The 18,326-nt window shown below is 39.6% G+C and overlaps 1 protein-coding gene and 1 long non-coding RNA gene across 5 annotated transcripts in view; one reads left to right on the forward strand and one right to left on the reverse strand.

Moving 5' to 3' along the window:
• Positions 1–14,478, reverse strand: part of LOC121292188 — a 45,439-nt gene extending 30,961 nt beyond the window's left edge. The window contains exons 1-2 of the long non-coding RNA XR_005946212.1: positions 14,433–14,478; positions 95–219 (exon numbers count right to left, since the gene is read on the reverse strand). This is a non-coding gene — a long non-coding RNA (uncharacterized LOC121292188). The remainder of the gene's footprint in view (positions 1–94; positions 220–14,432) is intronic.
• Positions 1–18,326, forward strand: part of LOC121292185 (nuclear export mediator factor NEMF-like) — a 103,105-nt gene that overhangs the window by 73,329 nt on the left and 11,450 nt on the right. For 3 of the 4 annotated variants that reach the window (XR_005946210.1, XM_041213837.1, XM_041213840.1), the window contains 10 exons: positions 845–902; positions 1,347–1,405; positions 7,030–7,150; positions 8,154–8,619; positions 13,042–13,096; positions 14,443–14,492; positions 15,659–15,800; positions 16,750–16,827; positions 16,907–17,107; positions 17,246–17,284. Coding sequence is in view for 3 of the 4 variants with exons in the window: in XM_041213837.1 (XP_041069771.1) it covers positions 845–902; positions 1,347–1,405; positions 7,030–7,150; positions 8,154–8,619; positions 13,042–13,096; positions 14,443–14,492; positions 15,659–15,800; positions 16,750–16,827; positions 16,907–17,107; positions 17,246–17,284 (1,269 nt within the window). In the remaining variant the exon portion in view is untranslated. The remainder of the gene's footprint in view (positions 1–844; positions 903–1,346; positions 1,406–7,029; positions 7,151–8,153; positions 8,620–13,041; positions 13,097–14,442; positions 14,493–15,658; positions 15,801–16,749; positions 16,828–16,906; positions 17,108–17,245; positions 17,285–18,326) is intronic. The other variant, XM_041213838.1, reaches the window with a different exon arrangement.

An 18,326-nucleotide genomic window follows, 5' to 3' on the forward strand; every position in this document is an offset into this window, starting at 1 on the left:
TCCATATATTTGATTCCTGGCTCACACTAACATCACTACATGGCCACAAGATAAATTAGATTAGACAAGAATGCCTGTTGTTTCAAGTTCTTACCCTCCTTGAGGTATGTCACTTCTCCACCTGGCACCTGGCTTGGTTAACATCAGGAACTCATTGAGAGTGCGAAGTTTTCTTGCTGCTTTGTGATGCAGTTTACATTTTAAAAGGCTGTGATTCTCCTAAAGTAACACAAAGGCCAAATTTGTGAAAAGAGTTGCACAGCAATGTCTCCAAAATCATTTACTAATGACATTGTGTCATCAGTGCTTGGTAAAATATAGGAATACAGTTCTAAAGTAATCTGATGGTCATACACTGCAATGTGCCTGTATAGTTTTGAGGCTGACAGTAATGATATTATTCCCAGATGGTCAGTATAATGGTTTAAGCCGCTGATCTGGAAATTGTGTGGCTGAGCCACAGCAGCCTTGTCCCTCAAAAATAAAAATTAACTTCATTTGATTTTACTTTTGTGCGTTTGTAAGCTTTCCCTCATAGAATATTTCCTTGCTCCTGACTAATGCTACTGTACTATATCGTGTAGTGACATTTCACCCCAATCTTTTGTGGTGTTTTTAAAAAAAAAAATCCCTCCTTCCTATTAGCCTGCCCTTGACCACTACAACTTCACTCATTAGTCTGGGTAAAGTCAGAAGCTCACTGTTTGACAGCCAGAGTGGGAATGTTGTGCTGCACTAATTGGTGATACTGCATTGGTCCATAATTTTATTTACATCTATTTTAAAACAAATATGAATAAATGTAAAAAAGATGTTCTTAAATTTGCCATCTTTAAACCTTCAGGTATCAAAAACAGCACCTACAGGGGAATACCTGACTACAGGGAGTTTCATGATCAGAGGTAAGTAGAATGTTATTGACATTCATCTTGATTGGTGATTTGGTAATTTGACATTTTTGATCACGTGTACGATATTCCCATTACTTTAGGTTTTCAACCAGTGGAGATATTCCACCACAGTTGAGCTACAAGTCTTATTTTGATACATAAATCTTAAGTTGTATAAAAGACTGCTCCTTATAAAGCTCTTGATCCCCTTCCCAGATAGCCATGTGAAGGTTTCCCAGAAGCCTAGATAGATTGTGCATTATTTTGATTTGGCTAAGATAACTTTATTCGTTCAATATCAGCAGGTTTTAAGATAAACCAACAGGTGTTTAGCATAGCAACAATTTGCAAGCTTTTTCTCTTAAATCTGAGTATTTTGAGTAATGATTTGCAAGTGCCTTATTATTTTTACTGTATTTACTTGATCTTCCAAATAATGTTATTTCATTTATCTAGGTAAAAAGAACTACCTCCCACCTTCTTACCTTATGATGGGATTTGGCTTTGTGTTTAAGGTAATGTATTAATATTTTCTAGAAATTTGGGATGAAATAAAAAATAAAAATATAGTGTAGTTAGACCCCTTAACTAACTTTGGCAATTATACTGAAGTATCATAGCAAATCATTGTGCAACAAGTGTATTTGTACAGTGCTACAGTTAATTTGGGAGGTAGAGGGCCTGTGGTGTGCAGCTTGTTTGGGACTGCAGGGAGCTTCCACAGGAACACCTTCCCCTTTGATTCTCCTAGCACAGACTGAAAACTGAATGAAATAGGTAGAATCATAGAACGTTGCCGAAGCTTTTCATCTTGCACTCATCGGGACCAATGCAAGAACGCCAGATTTCAAACGATCACAACAGTTTATACTACAGGAGAAAAGGATGCTGATTGGTTGGCAAGTCGAATCTGATTGGCCGAGGCATTGTCATGGATAAAGCGACAGGGAACTGTAGACTCCCCAAGTTCCCAGGCCATTCAAAAAAGACGCAAAGCCTGAACATATTCCTTTTGTTTGCAGAAAACGGGTCTTGCATACGAACGTACGTTGTTTCTAGCAAGTGCAAACGAGTTATGTTACGAGCTCGACTGATTATCTAAAATTAGTTGTTAGTGCAACTGTTGGCGCACTCCAAGTTGTTCATAGAACGGTTACAGCACTGAAAGAGGCCATTCAACCTGCCGTGTCTGTGCCAGTTCTCTGTGAGAGCAACTCTAGTCGCAGAACCCCACACTTTCCCTGTATCCCGGCAAATATTTTCTCTTCAGGTGCTTATCCAGCTCCCCTTTTTGAAAGCCATGATTGAATCTACCTCCACCACAACCTCAGACATTGCATTCTAGCTCCTAATCGTTCGCTGCATAAAAATGTTTTTCCTCATGTTGCCTTTGGTTCTTTTGCCAATCACTTTTTATTGTGTCCACTGGTTCTCAACCTTAATACCAATGGAAACAGTTTCTCTCTGTCTACTGTGGCTAGACCCCCTCATGATTTTGAACATCATCATTCAAAAATCCTCTCGAACTTCTCTAAGGAGAACAACCCCACCTTCTCCAATCCATCCATGTAACTGAAGTCCATCATCCATGGAACCATTCTTGTAAATCTTTTCTGCACTCTTTCTAAAGCTTTCACATCCTTCCTGAAATGCATTGCTCAGTATTGGACAAAATACTCTGGTTGAGATCATTCATCATCATTTCCTTGCTTTTGTACACTATGCCTCTAATTATAAATTCCAGGATCCCGAATAAGACCATAAGACATAGGAGCAGAAATTAGGCCGTTCGGCCCATCGAGTCTGCTCTGCCATTCAATCATGGCTGATAAGTTTCTCAACCCCATTCTCCCGCCTTCTCCCCATAACCTTTGATCCCCTTACCAATCAAGAACCTCTCTATTTCGGTCTTAAATACACTCAATGACCTGGCCTCCACAGCCTTCTGTGGCAATGAATTCCATAGATTCACCACTCTCTGGCTAAAGAAGTTTCTCCTCATCTCTGATCTAAAAGGTCTTCCCTTTATTCTGAGGCTGTGCCCTCGGGTCCTAGTCTCTCCTATTAATGGAAACATCTTCCCCACGTCCACTCTATCCAGGCCTTTCAGTATTCTGTAAGTTTCAATTAGATCCCCCCTCATCCTTCTAAACTCCATCGAGTATAGACCCAGAGTCCTCAAACGTTCCTCACATGTTAAGCCTTTCATTCCTGGGATTGTTCTCGTGAACCTCCTCTGGACCCTCTCCAGGGCCAGCACATCCTTCCTGAGATACGGGGCCCAAAATTGCTCACAATATTCTAAATGTGGTCTGACCAGAGCCTTATAAAGCCTCAGCAGCACATCCCTGCTTTTATATTCTAGTCCTCTTGAAATAAATGTCAACATTGCATTAGTCTTCCTAACAACCGACTCAACCTGCAAGTTAACCTTAAGAGAATCCTGGACTAGGACTCCCAAGTCCCTTTGCAATCCAGATTTCTGAATTCTCTCCCCATTTAGAAAATAGTCTATGCCTCTATTCTTCCTACCAAAATGCATGACCTCACACTTCCCCACGTTGTGTTCCATCTGCCACTTCTTTGCCCATTTTTCTAACCTGTCCAAATCCTTCTGCAGCCTCCCCGCCTCCTCAATACTAGCTGTCCCTCCACCTATCTTTGTATCATCTGCAAACTTAGTCAAGATGCCCTCAGTTACTTCATCTAGATCATTAATGTATAAAATGAAAAGTTGTCCCAACACTGACTCCTGCGGAACTCCACTAGTCACCGGCCGCCATCCTGAGAAGGATCCCCTTATCCCCACTCTCTGCCTCCTGCCAGACAGCCAATCTTCTATCCATGCTAGTACCTTGCCTCTAACACCATGGGCTCTTATCTTACTGAGCAGCCTCCTGTGCGGCACCTTTTCAAAGGCCTTCTGGAAGTCCAAGCAGATAACATCCATTAGCTCTCCTTTGTCTAACCTACTTGTTACCACCTCAAAGAATTCTAACAGATTTGTCAGGCATGACCTCCCCTTGATGAAACCATGCTGACTTTGCCCTTTTTTACCATGCATTTCCAAGTATTCTGAAATCTTATCCTTAATAATGGACTCTAAAATCTTACCAACGACCGAGGTCAGGCTAATCGGCCTGTAATTTTCTGTCTTTTGCCTCACTCCCTTCTTAAACAGGGGGGTTACATTAACGATTTTCCAGTCCTCTGGGACCCTCCCTGACTCCAGTGATCCCTGAAATATCACCACTAACGCCTCCACTATCTCTTCAGCTATCTCCTTCAGAACTCTGGGGTGTAATCCAGATGGTCCAGGCGATTTATCCATCTTCAGACCTTTCAGTTTTCCTAGCACCTTCTCCTTGGTAATGGCCACCATACTCACCTCTGCCCCCCGACTCTCTTGAACTTTGGGGATGTCACTCATGTCTTCCACTGTGAAAACTGACACAAAGTAACTATTCAGTTCCTCCACTATTTCTTTGTTCCCCACTACTACTTCTCCAGCCTCATTTTCCAGTGGCCCAATGTCCACTTTTGCCTCTCTCTTACCCTTTATGTATCTAAAAAAACCTCTTGCAATCTTCTTTTATCTTACTGGCTAGTTTACCCTCATATTTAATCTTCCTCCTTATTTCTTTTTTAGTTGTCCTCTGTTGGTCTTTGTAGGCTTCCCAATCCCCTGGTTTCCCACTGCTCTTCGCCGCATTATATGCTTTTTGTTTAGCTCTTATGCTGTCCCTGATTTCCCTTGTCAGCCATGGTTGCCTCGTCCTCCCTTTAGAATGCTTCTTCTTCCTAGGGATGAATTTTTGCTATGTCTCCCAAATTACTGCCAGAAACTCCTGCCATTGCTGTTCCACTGTCTTTCCTGCTAGGCTCATCTCCCAGTCAATTCTGGCCAGCTGCTCCCTCAAGCCTCTGTAGTTACCTTTATTGAACTGTAATACCGTTACATCTGATTCCAGCTTTTTCCTCTCAAATTGCAGGGTAAATTCTTTAATATTATGATCATATCCTCCTAAGGGTTCCTTCACCTTAAGCTCCCTTATCAAATCTGCCTCATTACACATCACTAAATCTAGAATTGCCTGTTCCCTAGTGAGCTCCACCACAAGCTGCTCCAAAAAGCCATCTCGTAGACATTCCACAAATTCCTTTTCTTGGGATCCACTACCAACCTGATTTTCCCAGTGTACCTGCATATTGAAACCCCCCATGATCACTGTAACCTTGCCTTTCTTACACGCCTTTTCTATCTCCTGGTGTATCTTGTGCCCCACATCCTGACTACTGTTCGGAGGCCTGTACATAACTCCCATTATGGTTTTTTTTACCTTTGAGGTTCCTCAACTCTACCCACACAGATTCTACGTCATCTGACCCTACGTCATTTCTTGCTTTCGATTTAATTTCATTTCTTACTAACAAAGCAACCCCACCCCCTCTGCCAACCTGCCTATCTTTTCAATTGGATATATATCTTTGGATATTTAGCTCCCAGTCCTGATCCCCTTGCAGCCATGTCTCCGTGATGCCCACCACATCATACCTGCCAAATTCAATCTGCGCCACAAGCTCATTTACCTTATTTCGTATACTGCGTGCATTCAGATACAACACCGTCAGTCCTGTATATCCCATCCCCTTTCTCATTGTTGTCCCTTTATCTGATGTGCTTGAAGTTAGATTCCTAGCCCTTTCCAAACACTCTGCCCTATTTTGTGTTCTGGAGATTTTAATAGCCTTTCCTGGGCTCTCCTTTCTTTTCAGTTTTTTCATAATTTTCTATGAAGTTGAATCCACCCCCCCACACGCTAACCTGCTGCTTTGTTTCCCATTAGTCATATTTCTTGGAGTTTTACCCTTCCCCCCCGCCAACTTTCTAGTTTGTCTTTTTAATCTCTTTCTTTACCTGACACTTTCAGTGATTGAAAGTGTGATTGTCCTCACACTTGTGGCATTATATAGACATGCATGGAATAACATCAAGCTGGCCCTTAGGATCAAGCTGATAGTTAATAAGGCCTGTTTCTCAGCACCTTGCTGTGTGGGTATGAAACATGGACGACTTACAGTTATCAATGAAAATAAGCTCAACAATTTCCATCTTCGCTGCCTACAGCACATTCTGGATACACCTGGGCAGGACAAAAATACAAATGTCGCAGTTTTCTCAAAGGCAGAGCTCCCAATTATGTTAGTGCTCATCAAACAAAGGCTGCTTCATTGGATCAGGTAAGTCTGTAGAATGGGAGACGGTTGCATACCCAAGGACTTTCTGTATAGCGAGGTAGCCGGAACTAGGCAAGCATTAGGATGCCCAAAGTTCTGCTCCAAGGATGCTTGCAAGCATGACAAGAAAGCCTACTAGTGGGCAACAGAGGAAAATGGCGACACTTCCTGTGGGCTGGTGTGCACCACCATGGTGACCAGTGGGTACAGTGACTTGGCAACAGACGTTAGCGCCAAAAACAACAACCTACAATCATACTTAGTAGCTTCATGTGCAGCATTTGTGGAAGAATGTGCCTCTCAAGGATTGCCCTTTATAGCCATCAGCATAGATGCACGATATGAATACACCCTATCTGAAATGGATTTATTTGCTGCTTGTCAATCATCTTTTGTAGATGGAAAGTTGCCAGAACTGTTCAACATTGATGAGTTCTAATATTTTGAATTTTCTTCCCAATTATTTTAGTAATGCTGTCTTTACTCTTGTGATTCAGCTCCAACCTCATTTCCATTGCCCACATAATGTGGCCTTTCTGGAGTGAAATTCCGCTTAGTGCCAAATTAGAGGCAGTTTTGAGGTGCAAGTCCAAGCCTAATAGGAGTTGTTTGAGGTTGTTTAAAATCGTACCATGTAGAACTCTTGTAGCCAGCAGAAAGCATTTCCATCCCATTATTGCCAGAATCAGAATTATGCTAATTCACTTTGCAACCTAATTCCCAATTTCATTTTATTTCTTAATTATCCTGCTCATTAGGATTAAGTTCATCTTGTCTTTTGGAAATTTGTATTTTGACTGTAAGATAATCAGGACTAGAGCATATACATGAATCTTGCTTGATGTTTAATTATTATTTCTCAGCTAGGTTTTAAAGGTGCTTGTGGTTTGCTTGTACTTAGGTTGATGATCAATTTGTGTGGAGGCACATAGGTGAACGGAAGGTAAAAGTGCAGGATGAAGACATGGAGACAGTAACTAGCAGCACATCTGAACTTTTTTCTGAGGATACTGTACCTTTAGGTAATATAAGAAAGGCCATACAAAAAAATTTATGACAGAAGATTCTGAAGAGCTTTCAGAGAAATTATTTACTCAACCTGACCTTAAAATTGAATTCAGCAATTTTTTTGTAGAAAAAAAATTCTGTGACTTGTAGTGACCATCTGAAATTGCAATACATTTCATGCTGCTTGGTTATATGTGCAAAAAAAGGATTTGTCAAGCATTTTTCATGGTGCCTGTACATCTTTTAAAGTAAGGTAGTTTGTGCAAGTGAAGTTATTGGTAGATTTGATTAAGCTATTGATTCCCACATTTTCATGCATCATACTGTTCCTCTGACTGGAAAAAGCCAGCATTAGTTTTTCATTTAATTTTACACCTACTGTTCGCAAAGTAAATTAAGCAGTGGGTGAAATTAGAGGGAATTCACACAATTTTCCTTTTCTATGTCTTTAAAACTACCAGCCTGCCAGTTGTATCAGCTCTTGGTGCTGATAATGCAATACCCATTTTAATGCCCTTAAAATATACTTAGCTCCTTAAAAGTTATCCTGCTGCCGAGGAGGAATATGCTGGAGCATGGCCACTGGCGGAATGTCACCATTTAACCTTGGCTAACAGAAGGCTATATGCTCCATTTTCCGTCCCCCAATATTGGTAATTCCACTTTGGTAAAATTGTGCACACCGTAGTGGATACCTTGGCCAGATTCTACTGCAGGGCGAACTATTATTGTTTGAGGTATCTGTAACTTTGCTTTAACATCTCGATGATGTGCTCCACCAAGCCCCTGGTAACTGATGCGCTTTGTATCACTCTTTTCTGGTTTTGTCCATGGATGTGTCAAACTTAACTTTCTGTGCTTGAATGTTTTATTTTTGCAGGTAATCTGTCCACACATAGCTACAGAAACACTTGTCTAATTTTTTAGCTTCTTTTCCAGAATGTGAGTTGTTCGGTTAATCTTATACTTGACTATGATTTATGGGTTTATGTATTTTTCTTAAATTATTTCGTTAAGCCCAATCAGACAATGATGAAAATAGTAGTGATGAAAACAAAGAGACTGGTACAGAAGCTGAAAATAAGCAGTCTGAAGAGGTACAAGGGGTAGCAGAGGGTCCACAGGACAATGATGAGAGCAGCAGTGATGACGACAAAGTGACCCATACAGAAGCTGAAAACAACCAGTCTGAAAAGGTGCAAAGGATTGCAGAGGGTCAACAGGACAATGGTGAGAGCAGTACTGATGATGATGAAGAGACCAGTACAGAACCTGAAAACAACCAGTGTGGAGAGGTACAAGGGGTTGCAGAGGGTCAACAGGACAATACTGAAGATGAATCAGACAAACAAGATGAAAAGGAAGCTGATCTGAAAGATTCTGGTGATCCCCAGAAGGTTGAGGAAGATCAAGATGATGAAGAAAATGTAGAATTTAGTTATCCTGACACAACTATTGATTTGTCACATCTTCAGTCAAAAAGGTAATTTTCATTTAAAATTTTTTTAGGTCATATAAAGTCTGTTACAATTCTAGGACTTCTGTCACCTTTTTCTCACTAGTTATTTTAGACTTCTGTGTTTCAGGCTACTCTTGGGTTGAAATTTTAGGCAGGATTTTCCTGCCATGACGGGGCTGGAAAATTCTGGCCCTTAATCTCTTAATATTTCCAGGATGTTTTCACTTGTTCTTATAACACTGGGTAAAATTTGTAGCATTGCCAGGCAAAAAACAGAACCACTTCCAGATTATCTAGCTACTTCCTTCCGGCTTAGAGGCAAGGGTATTGAGCCAGTGCTGACACATTTAATTGACTGGTAACACTGGCCCAATATTTAAAACGTACATTTACTCAACTAAATTACACTATTACTTGTGTGTTGGACATGGAGGTACTTGTTAATTTCTTTTTTTTGTACATTGATAAGACTATAGGACCATAAGCGTAGAAGCAGAAGTAGGCCATTTGGCCCATCAAGTCTGCTCTGCCATTCAGTGAGATCATGGCTGATTTGATACCCTCAATTCCACTTTCCTGCCTTTTCCCCATAGCCCTTGATTCCCTTGCTGATTAAAAATCTGTCTATCCCAGCCTTGAATATGCTTGATGAACCCAGCCTTTACAGCCCTCTATTGGAAAGAATTCCACAGATTAACTACCCTCTGAGGGAAGAAATTCCTCCTCATCTCTTAAATGAGCAACCCCTTACTCTGAGATTATGCCTCTGGTCCTAGACTCTCCCACAAGGGAATACAACCTCTCAGCATCTACCCTATCAAGCCCCCCCACCAAAGAATCTTATGTTTTAGTAAGGTTGCCTCTTATTACTCTATACTCCAACGAGTACAGGCCCAACCTACTCAACCTCTCCTCATAAGAAAATCCCTCCATACCTGGGATCAACCTAGTGAACCTTCTCTTGACTGCCTCCATCAAAGGGGACAAAAACTGTTCACGTTGGTCTAACTTTTATAGTTTTAGCGTCTCTTTTTATACTCCATTCTCTTTGAAGTAAAGGCCAACATTTGCCTTCCCTATTACTTGTTGCACTTGTCCGCTAGCTTTTTGGGATTCATGCATGAGGACTCCCAAATCCCTCTGTGCTTTCTAAAAAATTCATTCATGGGATGTGGGCATTGCTGGCTAGGCCAGCATTTATTGCCCATCCCTAATTGCCCTTGTTCTAAGGGCAGTTAAAAGTCCATGTTGGTCTGGAGTCACATGTAGGCCAGACCAGGTAAGGATGGCAGATTTCGTTCCTTTTACAACAATCGACAATCAGTTTTAATGATGGTTTTTGTTTAGTGAATTCAAATTCCACCATCTGCTGTGGTGGGATTCAAACCTGGGTCTTCGGATTACTAGAATACCACTACGCCATCGCCTCCCCTGCCGCAGCTTTTTGCAGTCTTTCTCCATTTAAATAATATTCAGCTCCTCTATTCTTCCTGCCAAAGTGCATAACCTCACAATTTCCCACATTATAATCCATCTGCCAAGTTTCTTCCCACTCACTTAAACTGTCTGTATCTCTCTGTAGACTGTGTCATCCTCACCACTTGCCTTCCCTTGTGTCATCCACAAACTTGAGACTTATTGGTGTTTAGCCCCATTAGTTTCCCTAGTACTTTTTCTTTAGTGATGGTTATTGTATTTATTTTCTCCCCCCCTTTTGCTCATTTATTATTTAGTATGTCTTCTTCTGTGAAGACTGATGCAAAGTTTTTATTCAACTTCTCTGCAATTTCCTGGTTCCCCATTATTATTTCACCAGCCTCATTCTCTAAGGGGCCTCTGTTCACTTTGGCTGCTCTCTTCCCTTTTTATTATTTAAAGAAGCTCTTACTGTCCGTTTTTATATTACATGCTAGTTTACCTTCGAAATTTATTTTCTCCCTTTTTTTTGGTCAACTTCTGTTGGTTTAAAAACTTTCCCAATCCCCTGGTTTACCACTAATCTGTGCCACATTGTACGTTTTTTCTTTCAATTTGATACTATCCTTAACTTCCTTGGTTAACCATAATTGGTTTATCCCCTCCCTAGAATCCTTCTTCCTCACTGGGATATATCTTTGTTGTGAGTCATGACCTATTTTCTTAAACGTCTGCCGTTGTTCATCAACCATCTTTTCTGCTAAACTCCTTTCCCAGACCACTCCAGCCAACTCTGCCCTCATTCCTTTGTAATTACCCTTTTTTAAGTTTAGCACTGTTGTTTCTGACCCAAGTTTCTCACTCTCAAACTGAATGCAAAATTCTACCATTTTACGGGCCAGAATATTGCCATTGGCATGTGCATGTGGGCCATACATGTCGATGTGCAAAATGATGCACGATGATGTTGGGCATGCATCCCGATGTCATTGCGCATCATTTAGATATTTCGATCGGCGGGCACACACCGGAGGCAGCTGCATGCTTGTCGAACTGTCAACTATTAAGGCCATTAGGAAACTAATTAAGGTCATTAACAGCGCTGCCTGTCCAACCTTAAGATTGACGGGCAGGCGAAGAGCCCAAGCGGCCTTCGCATTTTTCAGGAAACCTTATCCACGGGCAGGACAAGGTTTCCTGAAAGTTTAATAAAATAATTAAATAAAATATGCAAGATGCACAAACATGTCCCAGCTCATGTGACACTGTCCAATGAGGGACATGTTTAAATAATTTTTCAGTTCATTTATTAAAAATTTGTACTATCCTTAATCTCCCTGAGGCTGCTTCATGCCTCAGGGAGATTCCTGCGCTCTTTTGCGCGCATGCCTGACTCTCCCTCCTCTCCCCGCCCACACAGGTAGCGCTAGTGGCTGTGCGTCACGCTGGGCAGGCCTTAATTGGCCGGCCCGCCCACGTTAAATGCAGCGCGCTGCTGATCGCGGGCAGCGATCAGCTCCGCTCCCCCCCAGCCCGCCTGACATAGGTAAGTTTCTGGCCATGGTCACTGTTTTCTAGGTGATCTTTTACTCTGAGATCATTTATTAAACCTGCCTCATTACACATTACCAGATCCGAAATGGCCTGATCCCTGGTTGGATCCACAACATATTGTTCTAGGAAACTGTCCTGAGCACACTCTATGAATCCATGCTCGTGGCTACCTCTGCCTATTTGATTTTCCCAATCTACATGAAGATTAAAGTCACCCATCATTAATAAATATACTGCCTTTTTTACAAGCCCTTATTATCTCCTGCTCTGTCCCACAGTATAGCTACTGTTAAGGCAGCTACAGACTACTCCCATCAGTGTCATCTTTCCCTTGTTATTTCTTACCTCCACCCATATGGATTCTACATTCTCCAATTCAAGATCATTTCTTGCTATCATACTTATTCCATTTCGTACTAACAAGGGTACCCCACCACCCTTTCCTTCCTGCACAAAAAGGTTAATGCACACTTGTCCACTCCATGCAAATGAGGTTTGAGATCACATTCCTGACAGTCTAACCTTTTTTAATTACTAGTCAGAAAGGCAGTTGCCATCTAGATTCCCAGTTAGACACTTCTCCAATATGTTAGCTACTAGTAGCAGGGAGCCAACATTTTATATAAATCACCTTCTTGTATGAGATCATGGTATCAGGAATTGATTGCTGCCCTCAGTCACTGTTCCTATTCATGATGCCATCATGTCACATAATGGGAGTTCCATGCAAAATATATTCTCATATCAACTTGAAACAGTAGTTTTGAAAATAAACCACGTGCAAGAAGCATACAATTAGAAAATTTGGGATTATGGGTCAAATCACCCCCTTGACGGTAGAATCTTCAGATATTACACTGCTAAACAGATGTGCCAGTAATGAAGTGTCCTGTTCCTCATTTTGATGACCCCAAAAATTAAAAGCTACAATTTTTTTGTCTCTGCTCTATAATTCTATTTTGTTTAAAAAACAACCTTATCTGTTATTAAAACTATTTCTTCAACAATGCCTTGGGTCATTTCCTTTAATTTCTACCCTTGTCCCTGTTTAGGGTTTAATGTCCTTCTGCCATCACTCCTCTGTAGAATAGTTTGGATCTTTTTATCAAAGGAGTCAGTTAACTGTTGAAGAGATGCTGCGATATGCACAAACAAAATCACCAAATCTAAAAATGACAACCTACAGAATATCTTGTTAGCTGTTCTGGCTGGAGTATTGTTCTGCCACTGAAGTATGGTCCATTGAGTATGTATTGTCACAATGTGGCTCCTTAGCAACCAGGAAAATACCAAGTTCACATTTCGTGTAATTTTCTTTTCAAGATGTCAGTAAGCTAAATGTTCTTTTCGATTTTTAAAATGTAAATTATCCAAGCATGTTTTATATAAGCGATCCATTATGGGGCTATTAAAGAGTCATGGTGATAAAATAAATCTGCTTATTCAAACACTGTTCTACATCTGATTTTTCAACAGACCTTTGCAGATACATAGTACATCATTTAAAGAAGAATCGATTGAAGAAGTATGGGTAAAATACATCTTTAGTTTAACTTTAGGGTGCATAAATGTTAGTAAAGTCTTCCTTTTTCGAAATTCCATTTTACTATGTTTGGGTGTTGCAATGAGTTAGAATGCCACTTTTTTACCTCTGGGGTCTAGATTTGAATACGTCACAGACTATTGGGACAGATCTGTCTCTGTATCCCGCAAGGATCTTTAGTGAATTGAGTTTGGGTTTCAGTCTTATTAATAGGAGATACATACTTGTTATGCAAATTGGAAGTTCCCTTTGGATAAGTCACAAAAATGCTGAGACTATGCAGAATTAAAATGGTTTTCTACTTTGGTCTGGGGATGTAGTTATCTTACATTTTTAGGACACAGGGTAACTTTACTATTCATCTCACTTTCCTATCAGAAATGTTGTTTCTGACAGATGTGCCAGTAATGAAGTGTCCTGTTCCTCATTTTGATGACCCCAAAAATTAAAAGCAAAACTTGTAACATATTTTATGCATACTGTACAACAGCTCAAATTTACAGCCTTTTCAAAATAAAACTTTTAAATTTTCCAGGTACCCAATAAAGAAACTAACAAAACATTGAGCTTTGAAAACATTGATTCCCACTGTCAAACCTATATTCTGGATGATTTCCTTTCATGAAGTAGAAAAATATCTATGCCAAAGAATTTAATACGTTTCCAATCTCAGTGTCAGCAACAAACATTTTTAGATCATGAAAGTTATCTTAAATATGTAACATAGAGCTCCCATGCCTTATTCCAACATGAGACTTCTAACCTGTGATCTGGCCTGGATTCAAATGTTGGCCTCCAACATGGAAGGACAATTTTCCAATCCCACTGAATGACCAATTACTCCAGTGTGGATTCTGTAGGTCCATTTTATCATCATGTTACTGTGCACACATCCAACAATTTAGCTACTCTATTCTGTACTTTCCCCTAGGTGAGAATGCTAAGAATCTTAATTTTGCTGAATAACATATGCACCAATGAAGATTTTGACCTCTGTACAGCATTTTTATAGACAAGGGTATTTGGGCAGGAGAAAGGAATGAGGAAGAACTATAGTTAAAATTTTTAAAATGGAGAAATGATAAAAAAAATCTTGGATTCTCATGGTTTTCACTTAGAATTGTGATAAAAATGTTTCCTGTTTTATATTGGCCATTGTAATGAAATTTTTGTGATATCCCATTGTATCTTCTCTTTAACTGTACTTCTGGTATACATGATAATTAGTTTCTCCTATATTATGCTTCATTTGTAATATTGTAGAGCTTCAGAACATCAGTTGTAAATTTGGCAAATCCAATGATACCAAAGTAAAAGTTTGTACCTTTCTGCAGGTTGATGGGAAACCACAGAGTCGGAAACACCTGTCAGCCAAAGAGAGGAAGTGAGTATCATTTGGAACTATTGTAAAGTAAACAAGCTATTACTTGGTATTATACTCCTGTACTGGTCACTGAAAGAACATCCATGTTTTCAGAATTTGTGTTATGATGGCTTAGTGATAGGATACTATAGCTTGTAACTATTTTGTCTGGTTTTCTAGGTTTCCAGAAAAAAATTATGTTGATGAATTAAGTAACCCTCTGCTTCACAGTTTTGGCTGATCATGCTGTTTACTTCAACCATGTGTTACCTAGTTGTCTTCATTTGTAAAGGAGTGTATTCCATAGAAAGTAGTGTATCTTTAGGAGTTTTTTTGAATGCTAAAAATTTAATGATTTTGCTCCTCTTTAGGAAGAATTGTCCCCCTGTTGCGGGGGGAAGTTCAGGAGCGGGCACATGCGGTGCACCTCCGATCGAGTGCGCGCTGCCATTTTACATGGGCGGGCCAATTAAGGCCCACCCAGCATGACGTCCGCCAGGAAGTGCTAGGGCGGGGGGGATGGGGGGGTGGAATTCTCTAAGCCCATCGGCGCCAAATTTAAAAATGGTAAATGTGGAGAAATAAAATTTCCCTGACATGTCCCCTCATGTGACACTGTGGGACATGTCCATTTTTAATTAAACTTTTAGTAAATTTTAAAAAACCTACATGAAACCTCATCCCACCCATGGATGAGGTTTCATGCTTCTTCTGAAGTCCGCCAGGGCTTCTGGGTTTCCCACTAACCTTAAGGTTGGATGGGCACGTCCAGTAACAAGTTCAATTAGTTTTTAAATGGCCTCAATTGGCCATTGATAGGTTGGCAGGCGCACAGTTGATTTGGCAGCGCCCCTGCCCATCTGAAAATTGAAATGACGCGGGCTGACGGGAGTTCCGCCCGACTTCATCCCGCGTCATTTTTTGCATCGGCGAGCGGACCCCGCTCACCAACCTCAATATCTTGGCCTTTATCTTCGATTGGAACAGAACTAAAAAAATAAAGAACCAAAATAAATGTTGGATTCATTGACCATATTAAGCAAAATGTTTAGTGACTGGTTAAAAAGTGAGTTTAGTTAATGTTGAATTAGCAGCTGCTATGTTTCTCCTACTTGAGTTTGTACTACTCAGTCTTTTGATGTGGGAGAGAAAGTATGATGGAATGAATTTCTTTTTACGTGTTGCAGAGAAATGAAGAAAAAGAAAAAGCCTGAGTCTGAAGACTCGGAACTAACAATTCAATCTGAAGGCAAGAAAACACCATCTGTGGAAGAACAGGATGCTAAAAAATCTTCACCTTTGCAGCAGCCTTTGAAAAGAGGACAAAAGGTAATGGGAGGAGATGAATTTGTGTACTTAAGTACTAAATTATTATCCAGCAAATGGTGTTTATTTTGATAACTTTTATATGCTGTCAGAATTATTCAATAGTATAAGAATCATCCAGTACTCATGCTGTAGAATTGAAGACATTAAAACAAACTGCAAATGCTGGAAAACTCAAATAGAAACGGAAAAGTTCAAAATGTGACAACAGGTCAATCACAGAAGATAGGAAGGGTCTGCACCCCGTTTTCTATTTTTAGATGTACATGCTATGTATTTTACTTTTATAACACAGCTGAAATCTTAACTGTTTTGTTTTGGTACAATTTTTTGCAACATAAATTGGCTTAATATAATATCATTGATTTCTGCACTGTAAAGCAGCACTGAGTTAAAGCATGCAGTTCTAAATACAAGACTTTCCTAGATGCAGAGCCTCAGTGCGACAGAAACCTATCAAAAAACTTCAGAGATGACTGAAAACATTTAAAAGGGATATTTCTCTTGTCTGAAACCTGTTTTAGTTTTGCCCTTTACCTATCAACGACTCTTTGTTACTACTGTATTAATATGATTTGGTCTGTCCCACAAGCCACAAGGCTCCTGAAACCCTGATTTAATCATTTGGATCCAAGTGGGGTCTTGAATAACTTCCAAAAACTGATCTTTCTCCATGCTGGATTCGGGTATCCTTTTTAACTTTCCTATTTACTTTTAATTCATGTTTCATAAATTCTAAATACATTAGCCATTCATTTCCTTAATGTTCTTGCATTGGTACTCAGGTGAAAATTGCCACCAACCTTTCTTCATCTTTAACAGTTGGTACTGAGGCAAATGATAGTGACACTGTAATGAACTTGCATTTAAGTCAACTGAAAATATTACTGCTTAGTTTCAGATACAGCTGCTGTCTCTAAAAGTAGATGTTTTTCTGTTTTGCAATAATCAGGCTAAGCTGAAGAAAATTAAAGAAAAATATAAAGATCAAGATGAAGAGGATCGTGAATTAAGGATGAAATTACTTGGGGTAAGGATAAATTTGCATTAAACATTATATTTTAAAATGCTTTAGCAACTAGTTTTTAATTTATATTATCTGAATCCAGTCAGCAGGCCCAAGTAAAGAGGAAAAGGTTAAGAAAGGAAAAAAGGGAAAAATAAAACAACCTGCTAAAAAGCAGCAGGTAAAACAGCAGTCATCAATCAGAGCGAGTATTGTTGAAACCAAAGAACAAGACCTTGACATTGTGACGCATCACATGGCAGAAGTTACTATTGAGGGGAATGCTCTAGAAGATCACCAAGAAGTAAGGCATTTAAGCCCATTTCTAAGCATTAATATTCTGAAAAACTTTGACTCCATCAACTAACAGAATTGGCACAGTATACTTTAGTGAGAAATTAATATCCTTTATTAATATTTGTGTTATTTTGATAATGTTTAGGACCAGGAAGAACCTGAGCAAGACCTGAATGCAGCTGAGGTTGGTTGGTTATTAATAAGTAAACTCTTCAAAATGATTTTCAGTATTTGTTAACTGCCTTACTCTAACAATTGCCAGTGCATTTGAGCAAACAACATAACATGGGAGTTAGCTGAAAATATATTATATTGAGATTAGTTGGGACTGAAGAATGGCTAATGTAATCTAAAAAGGCAATTAATTTAACATGCTGTGGTGGGGAAAAATTTGATATATTTAATTAGGGATGAAATTACTAAATATCTAGATGAGGATAAACTAATTAGAAGAAACTAATGTGGATTTCAGAAAGGGAAGTTGTGTTTGTCAAACTGATAAACCTCTTTAACAGTGATGAATATGGTAGGTGAGGGAAATGCAATGGATGTGGTGTACATTTTAGAAAGCCATGGTAGCAGCTATTGGAGAAGATTAAGGAGTATGACATTAGGGAAAGGGGAAAGTAGGATTTAAAACTATTAATACAGGAGGAAACTATGATTAAGAGCAGTTTCTCAGTGGTTGGAGGTAGGCAATGATGGCCTTGCTCCAGGACTGTTTCTGTTTGGCAGTAGCAGTGATCTGGAGCTCGAAGGAGTGGTGTCCACTTTTGCACACAATAATAAAGCAAAAAGCACAGTAAATAATTTTGAGGACCAAAAGAAATTGAATGGGATATTGATAAAGGGCAAAAATGTGGCAGGCGCATGAGTTTTCGATGATTGCTTGTGTGGAGGATAACTACAAAGTGAATTGGTTGGGCCGAATAGCCCATTTCCGTTTCGTCACCAATATGTAAATTCAAGTATATATTCGCCGTTTTGATGTGTAAATATACATCATATTGCTCTAATCTGATCCATAACTAAATAAATCTTTTAATTTAAAATTGGCCTTTGGAAACAGTTTTCAGCCAGTTCAGTCTTTTTTAAAGTTACTGCAACCTCTCAAATGATCTGTTTGGGAATTTGAAAGCTATAAACAGCCTTTATACAGAATAAAAAATATGAAATATTGATATGGTAAGGAAAAATAAAGTTTTGAAAAATAAAAATAGAATGTA

This window comes from Carcharodon carcharias, chromosome 20, assembly GCF_017639515.1.
Source record: "Carcharodon carcharias isolate sCarCar2 chromosome 20, sCarCar2.pri, whole genome shotgun sequence".
Classification (NCBI taxonomy): Eukaryota; Metazoa; Chordata; class Chondrichthyes; order Lamniformes; family Lamnidae; genus Carcharodon; species Carcharodon carcharias.